This window comes from Passer domesticus, chromosome 4 (genome assembly GCF_036417665.1).
Source record: "Passer domesticus isolate bPasDom1 chromosome 4, bPasDom1.hap1, whole genome shotgun sequence".
NCBI lineage: Eukaryota > Metazoa > Chordata > Aves > Passeriformes > Passeridae > Passer > Passer domesticus.
Window position 1 is genome coordinate 52,756,442 of NC_087477.1, and position 21,406 is coordinate 52,777,847.

General features: G+C 37.5%; 1 protein-coding gene and 2 long non-coding RNA genes across 44 annotated transcripts in view; 2 read left to right on the forward strand and 1 right to left on the reverse strand.

Annotated features, from left to right (window-relative positions):
* Nucleotides 1-2,229, forward strand: part of LOC135299227 (uncharacterized) — a 95,718-nt gene extending 93,489 nt beyond the window's left edge. For both annotated transcript variants that reach the window (XR_010361254.1, XR_010361253.1), the window contains one exon: nucleotides 2,011-2,229. This is a non-coding gene — a long non-coding RNA (uncharacterized LOC135299227). The remainder of the gene's footprint in view (nucleotides 1-2,010) is intronic.
* Nucleotides 1-21,406, reverse strand: part of SORBS2 (sorbin and SH3 domain containing 2) — a 142,381-nt gene that overhangs the window by 44,444 nt on the left and 76,531 nt on the right. For 16 of the 41 annotated variants that reach the window (XR_010361252.1, XM_064417935.1, XM_064417934.1 and 13 more), the window contains 5 exons: nucleotides 14,612-15,091; nucleotides 9,531-9,675; nucleotides 7,058-7,233; nucleotides 1,780-1,846; nucleotides 931-975 (listed from right to left, as the gene is read on the reverse strand). Coding sequence is in view for 40 of the 41 variants with exons in the window: in XM_064417935.1 (XP_064274005.1) it covers nucleotides 931-975; nucleotides 1,780-1,846; nucleotides 7,058-7,233; nucleotides 9,531-9,675; nucleotides 14,612-15,091 (913 nt within the window). In the remaining variant the exon portion in view is untranslated. Of the gene's footprint in view, nucleotides 1-930; nucleotides 976-1,779; nucleotides 1,847-6,233; nucleotides 6,279-7,057; nucleotides 7,234-9,530; nucleotides 9,676-14,611; nucleotides 15,092-21,406 lie in introns of those variants that run through there. The other 25 variants (XM_064417920.1, XM_064417944.1, XM_064417930.1 and 22 more) reach the window with 7 other exon arrangements.
* On the forward strand, nucleotides 5,235-19,951 carry LOC135299230 (uncharacterized). Its single transcript, XR_010361260.1, has 2 exons — nucleotides 5,235-5,296; nucleotides 17,064-19,951. It is a non-coding gene; the product is annotated as an uncharacterized LOC135299230 (long non-coding RNA).

The following is a 21,406-nucleotide window of genomic DNA, read 5'->3' on the forward strand; positions in this document are numbered from 1 at the left end:
TAATGGGTGTATACATCCATCACATCTGTTAATGACAGCCTGTAATTAATCTCCAGGCTCATCCTGTTGCTCTGTTGTTCCATGTTCAGAAGGCAGAGAAGAGGCAGGAAACACACCTTTTTTAATTGTTTTAATAACTATTTGGTTTGTGATGATGAGGCAGTAGCATATCTTGAAGAGGATCACAAGAGTAAAAAGAGATGTCAAACCACTGACCCACAAGTCATCTGAACAGCACAGAAAAAGGCACTATTGAGAGCATGTTTAATGCAACAAAAACTGAAATGAAAAAAATGTTGAATGACTGTTTTGCAGAAGGCACTGTAGCCTTTTTGCACACAGTCTATTCATGCTTTCATTTTTGCTTTTTTTTGGAAATAATTTTACCATAAGGATATAATCTTCTTAAGACACAATAATTGTATATCTTAGATGAATATGTCTTTTCTTGTGGCTAAATAACATTAACATGAATGCCTATAACAAAAATGGAGAAGTTTGTAAAAAAATCAGTTTTATTAGGCACTCTCGTGCATATTTTTCAAGTGTATTCAGAACATTATTTTTGTCTTTCCATGTCAGTAATTAGTATTTTCACTTTCACACAGTAGTTCCCTTTCCATTTCTATAAAGGAAAGGCTGTGTTACTAACAATCACTAGTGAAAATAAATGCAATGTAATCAAGAAACCACAGTGTTATGTATATCCCTCTACAGTAAGAGTCCACAGCTGCAATTAATTTCTGTAGTAAGAACGAAACTAAAATTAAACTTGTTTCATTTGGGGGAAAAAGGCATCAACAACTGAGATCAAACGAGACACTAGAAAGTGTGTCTACAAGCATTGCAAAAGCGAGCGTGAAGAGTTAACTACACCATCACTTGCTGACATTAACAAAAGCGTCATTTTGAGCACGGAGTAATTCCTACCAGTATTGTATGCATATGCAGTATTATACAAGTCTGTGTCGTCATCTACAAAAAGAAATACATATGTTACAGTAGTGCCATACATGCTAGTTCATCACAGAAACTGAGCTTTGTCTTTGCAAATACAAATAAGAAGATTGGTAAGCAATCATGCACTGTATTTCTTTTCCTCGTATCATAGGTGCTTTTGGAAGAATCTGTCTTCCCATTATACTTAGGTTGCTTTTACCATCTTATTGTATTATATCTTCTGGTCATGTCACTCATATTGCATACTTACTAAGTTAGCACCAAACTGCAAATTACTTTTTGTCTGTTCTTTTCCCCTGCCCAGGCTTCATTCCTTCATTTTGTCAGCTTTCCTCTGCTACAGTCTGTTAAGTTGTTGTTCCTATCACAAAAGGCAATTCTAAATATCTATGTGACTAGTGTTCAAGTTAGAGCCTGTAAGCCAACATTCTTCTGCCCACATTTCTTATTCTCCCACTAACATTCTGGTGACCATACTGAATGTTAGTTCTACCTCAGATGAATAGTCTCTTTCCTTCTGGAGGTATAATGAGCATAACTGCCATTTATACAGTTTCCTGGCATCCTTGGGGCAAATCATAAAGGACATGAAAGCTAGCGATGCCACCAAAGCTCAGTTTCAGCAAAACCAAGTAAGATATTCTATGACAATAATCAAATTCAGGCACAAAATTTTTCCTTAAACCAGCCTGTTTACTAGCCCACGCTGTTCTAACACTGGAATTCTCCAAAAGAAAGGCAGATGGTAGGAGATTTACAGTAGAAAATTTCTCATCCCTCAAACTGGACATGAGGAGACAAAGACAAGAACATACTCACCAGGCTTATGAACCATATGGATTTGCTTGAACATTGTCTTGTACCAATCCTTTGGCCTGTCAACTGTCTGAAAAAATACAGTTTTAACAATTAACGACAAAATAAAAATACCCATGTGTACAGATCAGATCAGACATTTAATGTTTTTCTGGAAAGAAATATTATATGTTATTCCCTATTTAATATTATAGTTTTTGTGTATTTTGAATGTATTTATGCATTTTATTGCAGAATTCCTGTAACAAATTCTGGAAGACAGTGAAGATTGAGTCAGTCTTGGACTCAAAGTCTTCAGATGGTATAATGGTTCAGAACATCAGAATTACTGCAAGATCAACAGTTCATCACCTTAGTGCCCTATGTCTGACAATGATGAATGCTAGATTCTATGCAGGAAAATAGAAACACCTCAGCAGTTATGATTACAAGCAGGTATGAAGTGCTTCTTTTGACCTCCTGGCAATTTCTGGCTTAAACTACTTTCAAGATGTAATTGTTAAATAATGCATACAAACTTTGTAATACTACTGAGAAAGGAAGTAAGACCACACTGTATTTCAGAGTTAATGTTTAGATTGTGAACAAAGAGTATTGTTTTTATCAGTTTTAAAAGTCCTTTCCAGACAAATTAATTTTAACTTATTCAATAATCACTTATTAAATTATACTTATCCTTACTTTTGCAAACTAAGTAATCCTAATCCCAAGGTTCCCAACCTCTGCTCTCCCAACCTTGTGCTTCTTTGTATCTCTTACCCTTCTAAATTTTCTCTTTTGCTGCAATTTTCTTTGAGGTAGGATGATAATATTTCAGGAAAGGATTAACACAAAGGCAAATATGTTTTCAGTATTTTCCTTCTTAGGTGCTAAAATTGTACTTGTCCCACAGTAGCCATAAAAGCAGAAGTTTTAATGCAAAGAATCACGGAATCATAGAATGGCCTGGGTTGAAAGGGACCTTAAAGATCATCAAGTTCTAACATCCCTCACATGGACAGGGACAACTTTCACTAGGCCAGGTTGCTTGGAGCTCTATCCAGTGTGGCCTTGAACACCTCCAGGGATGGGGCATCCACAGCTTCTTTGGGCAACCACAAAAACCACTATGTTCAAACCTCCTGGTACACAGGGAAAATTCAAAGGACCTCTCTTAAAGTGCATTATCTTGCACCAGCAAATACCAAATTTGCGATCACTTTGCTTACTCCTCTTTACCACAAAAAGCAAAAATCTACAAACTCTTCCCTACAGAATACTGGACAGATGTGCATGTGTTTACCTTACCCTGCCATCTTTACTAAATCCCACCTTTGCCATGATTACTTGTTATCTGTACATAGCTAATATGTTTTGTTCACAATAGTGAGCTCTTACTATAAGGGACTAGGCAGAAATGCTACTGTATTTTGAAGACTCATAAAATTGCTACTAAATATTATTAGATGTCCTGGGTAAGAAAAAAAATAGAGTTATGCTTTTTACCTAGGCCTGCCTTGCAAGGCAGAGGTAAAGGAGATTCAGTTTTGTCTCAAGATAAAATAGGTCCCTTCCCCCACCTACCAATATGCTGAGTTCTGCCAAATGAAAGCTATTCAGAAGCAGATTTGGGTCATATTAATATTGTTTCCCTAAAGGTATTAGATATCTATACTAGTGGAACTCTGGTTAGAATAATTTAGCTTGAAACAAGTATGCTGTTTAGTGTTCCAGGATGATAAATGCTCAAAAGTTTACAATTCCAGGAGGTCTGAAGGAATTCACACTGATGGGCATAACCTCCCTGCATCTCCTCATTTCCCACAGCAACAATCCCATGATATTGTGACTGCCATTCTGATTGTATTAGATCAAGAAGAGTCTTCCAACTAGTGTTAGGTGAACAAATTGCAAATAATGCATAAATACTATTGCCATGTCCCTGCTGTTTGCCAAGCATTGCCTGGTCCTCCACGAAGTCAAAGGAGGCTCCCACATAGACATCAGGTATGGAGAAGCTTCCATGAGTAGAGAAGGTTTCCCAACATGTTTCTGGATATTTGAATGTTTCTTTCTCTCATCATCCTCCCAGCAAACCCCTCCTAGGGGTTTCAGCCTCAGCCAGTAACTTGGCTTTATGTTATAAACCGGACAGGATTAAAAAATATAATGCATTAATTTTGAAATTCATTTTCTCAATTTATATTCACTAATCCCACACACCAACATTGTTTGAGGAATTACGAGTATTCACAATGCACGAAGCCATTCAGATGCCATCCTGCTTTGCATATATTATGGCTGATGCAATTAAATGTTGGAACGGCATCATGGTATGTGAAGAAAAAACAATCAGCCAAATAGCACATTGAGGACATAAGAAGTAACTGCAATTGCTTCTAAGGAGAGTCCATAATCTCTGCAGTATTGTAATCATCCATCAGGAAGTATGCAATTAAAGGAGGCCTCTCTGACCCTGAGATTAGCTCAGCTGGTGGGAACAGGGTGCTAATAATGCTTGGATCCTCATATGGGCTATTCACTTAAGATCTGGACTTGATGATCCTTGTGGATCTTCCAATTCAGAATATTCTGAGACTTTCAGTGGTTTTTCATTTTGTTTATTGTTTTTTTTCAAGATGAAATATTACACCACTAAGTATGGAAAAGAAATCTAGTGGGACTTGATTTTTTTTTCATTCTTATTAAGTAGAGGCCTTTTCAGTCTACATATTAATTTTGATAATTAGATATAAAGAAATCATTTTGGATGAACTAAAACAGTGCAGTCTTAGAGCTTTCCATGAATCTGGCTTTTCCTTTTCCAGGTCCCCATCGGTGTTAAATGGTGCTATATTTGACTGAATGGTTTCTGAGCGAACAGCATTTTACCCTCTCTTTTTCAGAGACTTCATTTTTAGTGTCTTGGAATTTTACCATCTTTGGGGCAGGGCTTGGCACAAAGGCAGAACCTAACAACAATCTGAATTTTCAGACTTGCATTTCCCAGAGCTAGAAGGAGCTAAAGTGGCATAGAAGGAACATGTTAACATGGGATGGGGGTTCTGAGTGAATAAAAACCTCTATAGGAGTCCTTCCCTTGTCAGAAGCCTGATACAAAATGGGTTAGCAGGAATAGAAAGAATATGTTTTTTCCTTGGCTAAACAGCTGTCACAAACCAGACAGACACAAAGACAGACTTGGAGGAGACAATCACATCTTGCAAAACATCTTTACTCCTAAGAAGCACTCCAAATCTGGAACACAGATACTCCTGGGTTCTTAATAACATGCTAAACTTTGAGCAGCACAGCATTTTGGAACACAGTGTGTGTTACCTATCACCCCTGAATCTTCATTTACTGCTTTTTTTATAGACTGTTGCCATTTTTGCAAAGAGGGAAGAGCAAGAAACTTCTAAACTTTATGTGCAATGATAAACTGAATTAATCTGAAAAATTCTCTCTTCAGATGGACTGAGTGAACCTTTTGGGAGAAGATTCCCATTTGGATTGCTCACTGACCTTGGAGAAAGGACAGGTGATATACTCTACCTTCTACTATTAATGGAAAATGCAGTTTTAGCACCTTTGCAAGGTGCAGCATATTTGAGTCTTGCTGACAATTATACCAACTTTGTTCTTGCTCACCTGGGATACACAGGGCTCAAATGTACTCGTGCACACTTAGAAAGAAATCTCAAAAAAGTACCTTGAAAACAATTTTACTACCAGCTATGCCTTAAGGAAGGAGAATAAGGATGCAAAATGGCATATCAGACACACTCTTACACATACACATGCTAGCATAAAGTTTTAACTTATATCTCATTGTGAGAATTATTTCTATAATAGAAAGATATCAGGATATAAGATTTCTTGAAATTGAAACACATGAAAAAAACAGAGCAAAACCGGGAGGAAAATGTCCTAATTCAAACAGAATTATATTTTTAGGAGAAAAATCTGAAAGACTCAGATCATATTTAACCTGAAAGTTAAATATAGTTTGGCAGATTGCCAGCTTCATTAGGCACACTTAAGGGGGATTTCTGTTATAATCTTATATAACTGATATGCACCCTATTAGAACAATCTGCTACTAAAAAAGACAAAACCAATTACCATATCCAATATAAAGCAAAGGGACTACTTACTTAAAAATAGGACAGAAAGCTAGAGTATTGCTGGAAAAAAAGTCTTCATTTTTAAAAGATTCTGATCATATTACTTTTTTATGTCAAAAATAAAGCAAGAAATGCCAGAGTTTCTCCCCCATTCTTATAAAAATTGTCCCCATCTTGCCACTTATCCTGATTTTTTCCTATTGATTTTCTCCATTGATTCCTGGTTTCCCCTCTAATTTTTCAGTCCCTTGAAGCAATTTTTTGGCAATACAACATAGCCCCATAAGTCAGTACTGACAGACAGGATACATCCAACAGCTGCTACATCCCTGCACCTCACTAAGACTTCACCTGCAAGGGCTCTGCCGCTTTCATCCTGGCTCCCACTCTTCTCACTTTGTCCGTGCAGCACAGCAGTCCTTCTCTGGCTGGGCAGGCCAGTAAGTGCTGCCTTCACAGACCCAGTGCAGCCGCCTCTGCGCTCTCCGGAGCAGCCAGAAGAGGCTGCCCTGACAGCAGAGTGGAAAGAATGCTTCAGCATAGTGAAAACAAAACTCCTCAGTTTGACATCCTGGGACCACTCAGGCAGTGACCAGCGGCAGATGATCAAAACTGGGCTGCTCACAATGGAAGGGCTCCCCAGCTATTCGCTTATGTGCCACTCAAGGGCACAATGATTATTTACTGCACTGTCACGAAAATGCTAACCCCTTACATTGCCATCAGAACAAAACTGCACATTTCTGCATGACCCTGATGACATGAGAACACTGCCCCAAAAAATGCAGAAGTGTAAGATTTTTACATATACACACACATATGTATATACAATCATTTGCACACACGCACATATACATATATATAGTATGCATAAACTTTATTTCAGAAATAAACCAAATGCAATTACCGTGCATCTCCAAAAGGCAAGAACTACAAGAGACACAAGAAAGACACAAAATTTTGGCTGCTTCTAATTAAAACTAGAAACATGAGGTTGCCCAATTATGCTCCCATCAGCATTCTCCTTTTCGTCAACACACAATATTATATTCACAAGGCTGCTGATTACACACGCTCTATTCCAAATTATATAAGAGTAGAAGAATGTGAAAAACCCATTACCAAGAATCAGTTCATTGTATGAGTTCATACACAGATTTCCCAGAATTTCCTACCGTTCTAATTGCTGTAGGGATTCCAGATTCATCTACCGGGCCAATCCCTGCATAATGTGGAGCTTTAATTACTGTAATTTTTTTTTCTTCTTCTGAGGATCTACAGATTGGTATTGTACTGGTGGTGGTGGTGGTGCCAACATTTTGAACATGCTGTGAGTATGTCTCTGTGGACTCTGTAAAGATAACATGACAGAAAATTGTGTAATGACACAATAATCATACTTGGCAGTTAAAACATACTTCCCCATTTCAGTACACTGTACAAAGGCTGACAATCTTAATCACATACATATACATTTTTATAAGAAATATCTTAAATAGGGATTTGCCCTACTTAATGTTACATTAACAGAATTATAAACGTATTTAAGGACTAGACAAACTATTAAACTCAGAATTAGAGTAGAAGTACTTTTTCACAACATCTTGCTCAATAAAAATAGAAAAAAACCCCACAAACACAGCAAAATCTGTTGAGAAAGGTGCAGCAGCCTTTCTCCTATAAATCAAACTTTTGCACCTTTTCTACCCATTCTCTGGAAACCAGTGACATAATTTCAAAACTTCCACCCACTGAGTCTAGCAAACTATAGAAAATTGCTGTTCTGTAAGCACAGAAGACAGCCTTGCACAAAAACTTATGTGATATGTACTAAGAAAAGAGAAGTTTTGATGCATGAATATTTTTCAGAAAAAAATTCTGACATGCAGTGTTGTTCCCCTAATGTGTGTTGATGTTTATGGGACTCCACGTATAATCCATAAAAATGGTTTTTGGTAACCTGGCACCTGCAGAGCAATCTGATGATCCACCTACAGCAAGTCAGGTGAAGTGTTCAAGCTGCTACTGTTTTATAGTGACCTGCAATATTTCTACCCTTCCCCCTCAAATCTTTCTTTATAACTAATGAAATTAATACATCACTATTACCATTTCCTTCTAAAATGCTGAACAAAACAACAAAAAACACCTCAGTGCTGGGATGTGACATGAAAATTTGTACTTCTGCAGAAAATACACTCTTTCCTGTATACAGGAAAAAGAGCCCTGCTCCTTCAAGCAGCAGGTTCCTGTAAATTAGTGGGCTGCTATTATAAAGCCTCTATTTTATAAATGCAGGACCAGTGAGACAGTTCCACTGCAGGATAAATGAATGCAGGGAGTGTAAATATATGTTCTAACACTAATGGTGACAATAACAATTGACTTTCATGTGGCATTAATATCCACTGATTATTCTGAAGAAAAATATGAGTTGTAATATGAGCCTGCAAAAGGAGCTCCGGTGAGTGAAAGCTCTAATTTTAATTTGAATATTTCTGCTCACTCCCATTGCAGTGCTGGATTTGGCATGGCTGTTTCAGCTGTTTACTCAAGTCTGAAATCCTGTAAATAATACAGTGCTACACATATATGGCGAGGGGCAACTCTGTGTGGCAAACGTCTGGATATTTGGAACTTTTTCCCAAAATGCACGATGTTAAATTTAGAAAACATTTTGGATTTGATCCTTCATTCTTCATAGGTCTCAAACTGAGGCCATCAGGGGTATTTCTACATGAGCAAAGAGAATTAAATTAGGCTGTTACTGTGGAACACTGAACTTCAGCATCATACAAGAGTGAAAGTCTTGGGAAAATACATATTTTAAGTTTATCCACACCAGTATTGATAGATCTTTAGATCAGCAAACCAGAAGCACTCAAAAACCCTAGAATTCTGGGATGTGGAGTAACCCATGTATACAATTTTTGTACTTATCACTATGATGACAGCAGCATTTGTCTAAGATGTCTCAGAGCAAGAACTGTCACCTAATTTCCCTGCAAGCACAAAAAAAATGCAAACTGTGGGACCACATTCAAGTTATTTTGCATGTATAATCTTTTCTAAATATGCACAACACTGGTAGAAAAAGCAAGTAAATTATTCTCTTGGCAAAACAGGATTATACTGGCAAAGAGCCTAAGGCTGATAGTATTTAGTTTGCGTTTAATTTTTAAATTAAAGATGCCCTAAAAAAATACATGAACAAGTTTGAGATTGATGTGGCTTTAGGTTTTTAAAAGCCCAGAGCCACTCCCTTTGTTGACAGTATTTCTGCTAAAGAATTATGGAAGTTGTAGGGAGGAGCAAAGTACAAAGTGGGCCCTCGGTTTCTTATGGCAAAATCTGAAAGGGCTGGACAGGTTGAGCTATTTTGATAGACGCCCTTTCCTTGGCAAAGCCAGTAGAAATTGGCAAGAGGTTAGCTCACACACCTAGGTTAGAAAACTTAACAGTAACTCCAGTTCAGGATCACTACTGTAGCTTACAATAAATGCTATTATTTCTTTGCATTTACTTCCCAAGGTAGATGAATAGACAATACCTCCATTATGAAGCACTCTGCAATTGTTTGCAGTCTTTGCCACATGAATCAGAATACGTTGTGTAATGTATAAAGCAAACATTCTGTGTGAGGCTTACCCATCATCCTGCCATGCTGCATGATAACAATGTTGGAATTGAGTGAAGCTGGTGGAGGGTAAGCTGAAGAAGGGGAAAAAGGCCTTTGAAAGTGACTCACTGGGCTGGCAGCAGTGCCAGAATTCCCATTCACTGTGATCTGAGCCTGAGAGAGACAAAACAATATCCCATTAAACTACACACAAAGGTCTCCACTGCAATCCCAAAGAAAGAGCGATGCAAGACTGTCATCCACGCAACAATTACCAGTTGTCAGGTACACAGCCATAATGGCATCTGCATTCACTGAAACACAAAACCTATCACACAGGGAGCAGAGTGTGGTCCTTCTATACCTTGTACCTCCCCTCTTCTCTCCTTGTCAGTGCTGGCTGTGACGCATGCTGTCTTGGGGAGGTGACAGAGAGATCACGGTCAAGGCAATGAGGATGGCACAAACAAGGTTTGCAGATGTCTGACAGCAATATAAAACGAAGGTGGCAGTAAAAGCTCCCAACACTGTGTGACAAAGGCTGTCTGCCACAGATCCCTCACACCAAGAGACATATTCCCTTAGTGCCCATGCTCAAGCACTATGGATATTAATGGGAACTTCTGGGCAGACTGAAGGGAAAAGTCTCATTAGGACTAGCTGAGAAGAGTGAAAAAATTTTCTGTAAAATATGGAAGCCAGCTGGAGTGACTGTGGCATGCTGATGTGTAATCTATCACAATAAAAATAAATAGCACTAATTAAAAAAAAACAACAACCCACATCCATAAAATGACAGAACAAAATAAAAAATGGGAGAGGTAAGGAAACTGGCAAAAGCAGCAAGCACCTAAAGCCATTTAGGCTTTAGTCACTAGAGGCCCTTCACAAGAGGAAACTGCCCCCAGGTTTAGAATCCCTGCACTGGGGCTGCATCACTTTTACATGGAGTATTGAAAGAATCAAGACTGAGATACTGAGAAAGCATTGAATGAAATAAGAGGGTAGTGAATATTTCAGCAGAAAAGCAAGTGAAGCTCTTTGCAACATCTCCTTTAATGCAGAACTGTTCTTTAAATCTGAATTAGAAGAACTACAAAATTTGCTCAATTTTATATAACAAATGAGCTAAAACATGCTGCAGATGTAAACAAGAGACTACCTGAAGCAGCAAAGCATAAATAAAACCATATTAAAATGCATATTATTTTTACAAATAAAAATTAAATTATCCATGACCTTCTGTATGCATTTGTATTTTGGAGATTACTGAATTGATTTCAAATTTTTAACATCTTGGCCTCCCATAGCTAAGAGAGAAAAAACAATTTCTGGTCCTGTGCAGACATCATGTGAACTCCTAGATACGTTTAGGAGTTTCTCATTTTAAGGATGTCTGCTTTCAGAAATGAGCTGAAAAGTTTCTATTGTGGTGATGTCTCCATTGAAAGTTTTGTGTTCAAACGTGCCCTCTCTTAATAAACTCCAGAACCAAAAGTAAGTTGGCTTTTCTTATGTGATCCTCTCCTCAAAAAAAAAAAAAAAACAAACCAACCAAAACCAAAAAAACCCAAAAAACCAGTTTTGGAGATGTAAGAATAGAAAAGCTACATAACTCAAAGACAGCAATTCAATAAGTATGCAGGCATATTTTCAGATAAGGTTTCAAACTGAGGCCAGCCATCTCTCCTCTGCTTTACGTGTTCACCCATTCTCTTTTCCTACATACTGTCTTTGTGGGAAAGCTTGTTTCTAGGGAAGGCAGGGTGCAACTATGCAGAGGCTTACACCTTCTTACTAATTTACTATGGTTTTGTTTCTCTGAGCAGAACTGGTGTGAGTTCTTTGCAGACTGGAAAGACACTCCTATGAATTTCTGTAATAAAAGACCGAGATATTCCTGAGGACTTTACCAAATATCTCAGATAGACAGTAAGGCTAAGTACACTAAGTAGTACAAAATATCATGAAAACAGGACCCACACAAGTAGTTGGAGGACATCAGTCCTGAATGTGTATGTGGCATGTTCATATATGACATTTTTAGTCTTGCTTCTGAAGGTCTTAGATAAGATCTCAGCTCAGCTATAATTTCTTGGTTTCTAATGCTTTTCTCTTTGAGGAAAATGTCTGTGAAGGTGGCTATTTCATTGTTCATCTGCTGCATCTTTCATGGTTTACAGGGTTAGCTACAGAAGATAGTTTTACCAAAGGCCTTTTATTCCTGTGGAATAATTTAGTAGTTACTGATATTTCAATCTGAGAATGTGACACTTTAGGTCAAGGTGACAGATTTTATTCCCAGATTTTACAAGGAAGTGAAATCCTTGAAGATGTCTATTCATGAATTAGACATTTTGCTTTCCTAGGTAATCTTTGTGGGAAAAGAAGACAATATGGAAAAAAAACCCTATTCAACCAAAATGCACCTATTTTCCAGTTTACTAAGAATATAATTTTTCATGATGTTCCTTTCCCTAGCAACCTCCATTAATTTTTTTTCCCTCCAGTATACTTAACCTGTCCTCCACTGCAAGTAGAGCCACCTACTTCTGCAGCAAGACAATCAAGATCTTGTAAAAATTCTTATGAGTTATCAGGTTTAAAATTCCTCTAATTTGTCTGAGCATCAGAAAGAATAGCTCTCCGGATTTCTGAATCAGAACAGAAGGTGGCATCCATCTGGGACTGGAGTGCTTTCTAACCTTCCCTCTGCTGAGACAGGGAGAAGAGGTCCCAGTATGAACGTCTCAGCAGCTCTTTGCAAGAATGCTGCACAGCACACACCTGACCTCAAGACAGTGAATTAGGTTAAAATACTCAGAATCAATTGAAGCTCAAGACAGCCATGGAACTTGGGAAAAAGCAAAAATCTAGTGTGTACTGCCACCTCCAAGTTTCCATTAGATTCCACAATTTCAAACTACATAAAAAAGAAGAACCCGCAGAAATAATTTCATAGGGAAAATGTTCATAATTGGAATACAACCAGAAAAAATAATTTCCAAAACCAGCTATTCTCTAATTTTAACTCCAATTCTAAGCATAGGCCCAAATAAGAATTGCAACTCTCATACTTCAGGTTTTCAAAGAATCCATAATCTGTGACTAAAGGTAAAGAAAATTGACCAGTTTTACCTTTAGCTCTGCCTTTTGCCTAGAATATTTGTCAGTTTTGTTGACTCAGCTCTTCCTGATGCTGCTGCTTCTTCTTAGAAGTTGTTTTAGAACTTTTTTGTCTAGTCTCATTAAGAAACTAAAAAATAAACAAACATCCCCTATGTGGACATAAAGTCTTTAAAGCAGGGTTATATCTTATGCAGGTAGAGTGGTGGATGGCCCAATCCTATATTACTTTTATCATTTTCCCAGTAGTTTTCACCTACAAAATCAACAGCACTCTGAGAATGAAGACCATTCCAGAATTAGAGCCACTACCTGTGTGTGTGTGTGTGTGTGCCACCAGCTTCCCCAATGTTTTTTCATTTCATGGATGCATTTTTAGCCATCTAGCCCTTCTCTACAGAGAGTGGGAGATGATGACTTTTCTATACTGCAGAGTTGGGTTTTGCCAGCAGTTTAATTTCTGTGGGGTTCTTAGGACTACTTGGGCATTTTTACTCTTGGGTGGGTGTCTTTTTATTTGGCTTTGTCCATTAACAGTGAACAAACGTCACGCTCACCCCTGCCACGTCTAAAAGACAAGGTGGTGGTCAGACCTGACTACTACACAGCCTTCTACTGGGAGACTAACCCAAAAAGGGAAAGAAGGAGCAACTGCTCACTTGAGCTTGCAAAAAAGGATGCTCAAAGAAAACAAATACAGTTAGCTGACAATTTTAGAAGTAGGCTACAAGAAAATATAAACATTCCATGCTTCCCATAGCTAGCAAATGGTCATGTGGTAACTCTGTCTGACCAGTCTATACTTATTATGGTGTCTTTGGCTACAAGTACTGTGTTGTATGCAGATCCATAGTAATGATTCTTTTAAAAAAACAGTGTTTTCAGAGCTGTGTTGCAGAAGTTAAGAATTAAAACTTTTACATGCCTGCTATTAGTGTTATTTTTTAGCAGCATCCACAGCAATGACAACCAATAATTGACTTTCCAGGTGACTATGTGCAAGGTTGGACTCAAAGTATTTTTTATAAATTATACACAAAGCTTAATATATATATATACACACTGTTTTTTCTTTTCAGGCTTAAAAATTATTGTATGCTGAAGTATTTATACAAAGTTTGAACACTGGTGTGACCCAGTAAAACTTTGGATTGAGAACATCTCTCTGTTTTGCAATTCAGGAATGAATTGCTCAATTTAAATGAAGGCTTTGTTCTGACTCATTTTAATCATGTGGATAATCTCAAAAGAAATCAAAAGTGATCTGGGTTTGACCCAGATTCCATACCTTCTTTCTCCCCATATATGAGTATACTAAGATACAGAAAAGTGAATGTATGTATAAAGTGTCTAATTGCATACTGGTTTTTCCCTTGACTTCACCAAGAGAGAAGTAACAGGACACTTGAATAGTTCAAGATTATTTATGCAGTTCAGTCCTATAAGATACTGTGCTTAGGAGAGGAAAAGGTTAATTAGAGGAGAGAAAACCAGTTTTGTGCAGTCAGTCATCATGGCTGAGGATAAAACTGCATTAAATATGGTGAACATTTACTACGAATTTACAAATAACATTATTGTAATCTGCTTCTCAGTGTAAATCAAAAATGGTGGTAGTCCAGACTCCAAAAACCTGTAAACTGTTAAGATTATTTTCAACAAATCTCTTCAAACTCAATGGAATGCTTGCTTTTAATACATTTGGAACAAGTATTTCTTGAATTTATTTTCTTTTAAGCAAAGCATTTGATACACCTTAGCTGACCACACAACTGTGCAGCAATCATTTCCTACTCCCAAATCTGCTATGCCAATGATTTTTTTTGTTTTAACAATTGTTACAAAACACTGTCAGACTGTGACCATGGAAAATTACTACCAAAATACTTGTTTGTGTAATGGGATAACAGACAAGGTCGAATTCTGTGCCCCTCTGACAACCTGTTTGAACAAAATGGAGGAGGAAAAAAGGAAACATAATTACATGAGAAGTGGCAGCAGTGTTGGTTAAGGTGGTGCCATCTGACACAGCAGACATCTGGCTCAAGGTTGGGGAAGGTGTTTCAGAGCAGTCAGTGGTGTCATAGCTACAAGTCTGCAGCTCATCTAGGATGGCTGTGGAGGACTCGCTCGCCGTGCGCGAGGAGCCCTCGCTCAGGGCAGAGTCGGCGCTCACAGAGGCTGCTCCGCTCCTCTGCGCAGCGCTGGCAGCAGCCGGGCACGGGCATTGGCACAGGCACTGGGACAGGGCTGGGGGTTTAGAAAAGCGTGAAGGCAAAAAATCGTCAAGCGTTGGCAAAGAATATGGTACTAGGTGGGTGCCACTGTCTGGTGAGAAAGAGGCTCTGTTAACTGGTACCACAGGAGAAGGAAGAGGCAGTGGAGAAGCTTCTGTTGATGTTTGTCTGTGTGTCTGTGAAGCATTTACCTCCATCACAGGGGCAGTTACTTTCTGGTTTCCAAGCTGAGATTTGAGGAAAAAAAAATAAGAAAAGAAACAGATTACTTAACGAATAAAGAACTTTTCCCTTTGCCTCTTGCTGGGTGTAGGGGAATTACAGAAGTGTAAGGTTTTCAGCCACCCGAGGAAGTTCACATTTACAAGGATTAGGAAATAAATCAACCATGCTCTACATTAGAGTAGGACAACAAGAAAGAAAGGAATGCATAAAATACTAGTGGAAGCAATGCCAGAAACCATAGTGTGCTGAGGATGAATATTCATAATGGACTGCATATATTAATGATCTCCATTGTGCATTGAGAGGGTTCACGCTATTTTATTCTTCACATAAATATGAGGCTAGAGAATGTCATGTCCATGTAGTTTTCAAAGCAAACATGTATCTGCAAGTCTGATCTTGGTAAATGTTACACTTATTTTGTCAAGGATTGGTATGGCTTTGAAACTAACTGTAACATAAAGATGAGGAGGACTGCCAGCTATACAGAAACACACTTAATGACTATTCATATGATCTGCAAGTAACAGGTGGTAGATTTTTTTGCCTCTCGTGACTGAATACATCTTCTCCACTGCCTCTCTAATAAAAATATTTGGATGATCTTAGAATTTCCAAGCACCCTGGAAGCACCCTGTCACAACCTACTCTATAAGGTGTATGCATAGAAGTCTTTTTACATTAGAGGACATAAGGACTGTTAGGGTAACTGGTATAAATCTGGGGAACAAAGACTGGGAGCACAAGAACAGGACATACTGAAACAAAACATGCCAGTTTGGATTCAGCACAGTTCCTTAAAAGTAGAAGGGAACAGTTTCATGAGAGTGCTTCTGAAAACTGCCACACAACGTATGAGCCTTATGTTCTGTCATTTCAAATCTGTCACAGGGCACTCAGTTTAAACTAGTCCTGCAACTGGCTTTTTGCATCTGCAACTTCTTTATGAACTAAAGCATGTTGGCATCTAATATTTGTTAAACAGCTGCCCAAATCCTTCTACAGTGCCTATTAAACCACAAGCTTTCCATTAATTCCTAAGTATTCAAAATACTGCCTACTTCAGCACTGAGGGTTTCACTGTTGATAGGGCTGAGGACATCTGGAATAGCTACTGGGAAAGACTGTTTGGGATTTTAAATTTATGTAAAACAGAGGACAGTAAGACACTATATGTAACAAATACCACTTTAAAAAGAAACATTCAGTCATCCATATCACCTTGTTATCAGTAATATGGTTATTTCCTATGCTTAGACTAGGCAGATGTCTTTAATCATTCAAAAAATGTTTCAAGCCATCAGATTAAAATGCCATTTTGGCATTTTAATCCAAAATCTGAAAATATCTTCTAAAGCCCTTATGGAAGACTTGGAACACAACCCAGATTATGCTACTTACAAGAGGTCACTGGGGTTCCAGTTGCATAATTCTTGTTGAGATCAACTAGAATTTACACAAATAACCTTACTGAGGTCAATGGGACCATCCCTATGAATAAGCATTACAGAAAAGAATCTTAAGTGTGTGAGCAGATATCTATCACTTGTTCCAATTGATTCAAAATAAATCTTTAGCATCATTGGATCTCTAGGGTACACAAAAATAGGCAATAGCTGCTGGTAAAATCTGCAGTCAAAACAGTGAAGAAACTTAGTCAAACAGCTTAAAATTGAAATCTTCTTCACAGCAATGTTCAATGTTTCAAATCTACAATTGAAGACCACCTAACTTAATCTTTTCACAGAGGACATGTGAACAGTTTACCTCTTAATTAAAATAATCAATAACTGAGTGTATGACTGTAAAAGGACACAGTATTTTCATAGAGAACTAATTTGCCAATGGAAACTTCAAACAATGCAATATTATTAAAAATAATGTCATGAAAAATTAGGATGATTATACAGCATAATATATTTAAGATGTTGCCATTTACATACCCATATAAGAAACTGTAATTTCACCTCACAGGTACATAAAGAAGAGACAGAATCATCATTCATGATGATTTTCATCATCTATGTCATCAGATCATCATATCAAGACCTCTGGCAAAAGACAGGAGCCAGGAGATCATGCTGTAATTATGAGGAAGAGCTAAAAAGAAGCTCTGAAGTTCTTGAGACCACTTGTCCTCTCAACATCCCCAGAAGAAAAGATACATATGATTGAATTAAAATGTGTAAATTAATCTCTATATGTTAAAATACCAGGAAATCTTGGGGAGTTGGAAAATCTAGTAAATCTTCTGAGTCTGAACTGAGGAGATTTCTTGCATGCTTGAGAAAAGAAGGGATGGACAACACAAGGACAGATATTCAGGGTGCATCCAGAGAGCTAATGAAACTGAGATTTTAAAGATTTTAATTCATTGTGATTGGCAAATAATAGCTGATTTTATCAAGCCAAATTCTTAAAAAGAATATAAAGCTATTATTCTTACAATGCAGACAGAAGGAATGCAGCAATTCTAGGGGCTGATTCCCAGCATGAAGCTTCTTGTCTTTGTAGAGTACAACTTCTATTCTGCCTGGCTCTAGAATACTTTCATATATATAATCATCTCTCTGGGAAAGAGTGGCTGAAATTGTGATTTAAAACAGCGTTGGTTTTGAAAACTGATTTCCACCACTTGAAAAACATGGAATGTTGGTAATCTCAAACACATACAACTGGCTACTACTAATCCATATTTTTCACTGTGCATGCATTTTCATCTATGAATCATATTTTCTTATATTTTTCACTGTGAAAAATATGAGAATGACAAGGCTGAAGGCATTCCAGAAAACTTAATACTGGTTCCATTCAGCATGCTTCAGATTAGGTTTGTTATTGATACAGCCCAAGAAATGCTAGCAGAAGTCAGGCAGATTAAAAGCCAAACAACTACTTAATCAATTAGATTGATGAAAAACTAGCTCGACTGTGGCTGTCTTGGGCTGTGGAGCCACACCTGAGAGACAGATAAATGTCATCAGTCTTGATGTGAATTGAAGGTCTGAAGAGCAGCCTTTGCTGCAGCCATCTGCTGGTCCTTTGTAATGCTTCTCTTCCATCAAATTGTAAAATGTCAGGCCTGAAGAACACAGCTGGTATCCAATTTAAATAAAGTAAACAGGTGACTCTAGCATGGGTTTCAAAATCAGTCATCTCTCATTTTAATGCAAGATATGTGGGGAGTGGTGTGGTGTGCGATTACTAACGACACCAGAGTCCTGGCCTTGCTTCTACAGTCAAGACACAGATAAGGAGACTCAGAGATAAGTGAATAAATTCATTGTGTTAATACATAGCAGAGTTTAGTAATCAACAGTCAAATTACACCCATACATTTGCATAAATGGGTAAAAATACCTCTATTTTTAATTATTAAAAGCTGATTACAAAATGTCCAAACTAATGCTGCAAATTATATTCCAATGCCCATTTTTTTACCTAGTCCTCTAATTCTAAACTCACTATAGGGAGGTGGAGTTCAGCCCTTGTCTAAAGCAATACTTGTGATGCAGAACTTAAAAAATACATGCCCAGTTTTCTTTGCTTCACATCTGTCCCCAGAATGCTGAAACAAGTTTCCTCTTTCTTCCGTATCACACTACCTATTGGCAATACCTAAAACTCAGAAATGTACTCAATGAATTGATTTAGATTTTTTATTTTTAATTCCGGGTTTATTTTCCTTCATGCACATTTCTACAGCTATAAGACTATCAAAAGAAACACTTTCATAAACATCTGCTATAGACATTTTACTCCTACAGCACATCAACACTAAACCAAATGTTCAACTCATCTGAGGAATTCAAATAACAGAAAAAATGCTTTGCAACCTCAGTTTCAGAGAGTGATCTCTAGAACAACAGGACACTTAGGAACCCAGGAAAAGAAATATTAAAAAAATATCAGGTGATTATCTCTGAAGATGCAGTTCAGAATTCTTCAGTTTGTAACTTCTTCGCGTAAGAAACTTGGACAATAAAATTTACCTCCACTGGTTTCATACTAGCAAATAGAAATTTCTCTGTTATAATAGATACAGTTATTTCTCCTGTACCTGCAGTATGGTACAAAGAAGCAGCATCTCTTGAGACTGTAATAATGTAACAATACTGAGTAACCTGAATGCTTCTATTTTCATATATACTTTTAAGGGGTTTAACCTTTCTCTGAGTAGGAGTGTTTACAAAATGTCACTCAGTGAGTCATAGCACACTTCTGCTTGCTCCTAAAGTTTCAACAGGTAAGCACTGAAATTCAGTGCAAACAGGAGCACAAACAGCAAGATACATTAACTTGAACCACACAAGCTCCCTCTGGGCTGTCTATTTCCATACTTTGTGACAAAATACAGTTGTACATGTTGGCTAGACACAGATAACCCACATGCACAGTATTTCCTCTTTACTACCTCTTAAGAAGAGATGATTACCTATCTTACCTCATTGTCTTTCACATACAAAAACCCAGAGGCAGAGGGAGAGCTGCACCTTTCTAAGTCTACTTGTTTTTTGAGAGTTTCTCTGGCAACTTTAAACACTGCTGGCAGGCCTAATCTACAGTCTGAGAGCATCCTTTGAGGACTCAGCTTGACACACAACCTATAAAAGCTGCAGGTACCAAAGTATTTTAACTATACAAAGTCCTGTAGAGTTTGCAGATCTAAAACAATTTTAAAAATGGTAGTACTATCCTGCATTGTATACTGAAAGTTAATTTTCTATGTGAGAGAAATTGCGACCTTTGCAAATATTATGATATATTGCACTAAAGGGATCATAATACTTGGCATTAGCTAGAACAGTTTCAAGGTTTTAAACTGAGATCTGAGTCAGAAAATAAATATTTTTTAAAACATATAGCTGTAGCCTTTATTTCTAATTTTAGTTCATGGCACCTTCATTTTGGGAACTCACCTGAGGCAGATTTTTACACCATCTCCCATGCTGATTTGTACTCTAGTTTTAGGTATGTACTTTAACAAGGAGCTACAAAACCCAGTGGCTCCATGACTCAATTGTGATGCGAAATACACCCCCCCTCTCATTAGAATTTATTTCAAAATTGAACATCACAGAAAATGTCAGCTGCATTTTGCAGATAAGAGATCCATAAAGGGATACAGCTTGAAAAGATGGCTACATGCCTTAATGATCTCTGTGATCAACTGAAATTTTTCTCCTTTTATTCAGAGCAACCCAGTCACCAAATTTCTGATAGTGCTTCCCACATATTGAAATCAAGGAGAAAGCAGAAAGCTAGGTGCAGAATTGCCAGATAAGTCACAGATATTTTTCTGACTTTTTTCAGCTTGAAGTGGAACTAAACAACATTCAAAATTAAAAGGAAAATGCAAAATGTGTTTTGACTTTTAAAATTCTAAAAAAAGCAGCTAGAAGATGAATTTTTTTTAGTTTTGCTGATTTGACGTTGAGCATTATTCTTGACTGTAAAAAGGTATTTCCCATAATCCTTGTTAGCTATCATACTTTCTGTTTGAGAGGTTTATCTGCCTATATATAATTCATCATATTCCAAAAGGCTGAGCAACTATTTTTAAGTGAAAAGATAACAGATGCAAGAGCTGAATTGGCCACACCTACACCTGTTCTGCTGTTTGACAGTATCCTTTGATGCCCATATTTAAAAGACTTGCAATATCTTCATACCTACCCTACCTACCAGAAAAAGCTGTTGCTCACCTTTCCTTACTGTTTCTGACATGGATTCTTTACTGTGGCTCTTGCTTGAAGTGACTTTATCGTACCTGACAAAAATCACTGAGTAGCAGACTGGTTCTTCTAAAGAGTAAAGCAACTTGTTTTTTCTCAAAATGTTCTAAATTTTATTCAGTCTAAAAGAAGGATTTAAGATGACAGTTTTGTGTCTAGTCTTGAGGAGGAAAAATGTGATAAATGCTTCTGTGCTCCTATTTTTTAAATGAGAGAATTCAAAAGGAGCATTGCAGATTGTTGCCATATAATTTAACAGAGCTTTGCTCTGATTAAAAATTTTACTTGGGATTTGAAGGAGGAGACAGACATATTGCAACTTTAAAACTATCCTGTTTTTAATGCAGATACTTATGTCTTCCAGAGTGGAGACGTGGTTGAATGTGATGCTCTGAAAGAACCTCTGTCTGGAAAAGCAGAGGTGTTATTACTATTGACAACAGGGCTTAAATGGACTTTTAAATTTACAAGATAGTGCTGTATTTACTTCAGAGTAGCCCCAATGATTCCGGCAGAACTAGATGAACACAAATATGCCATGATGGGATTTTCACTCAGACAAAGCTTTGAGGCAGACATGCC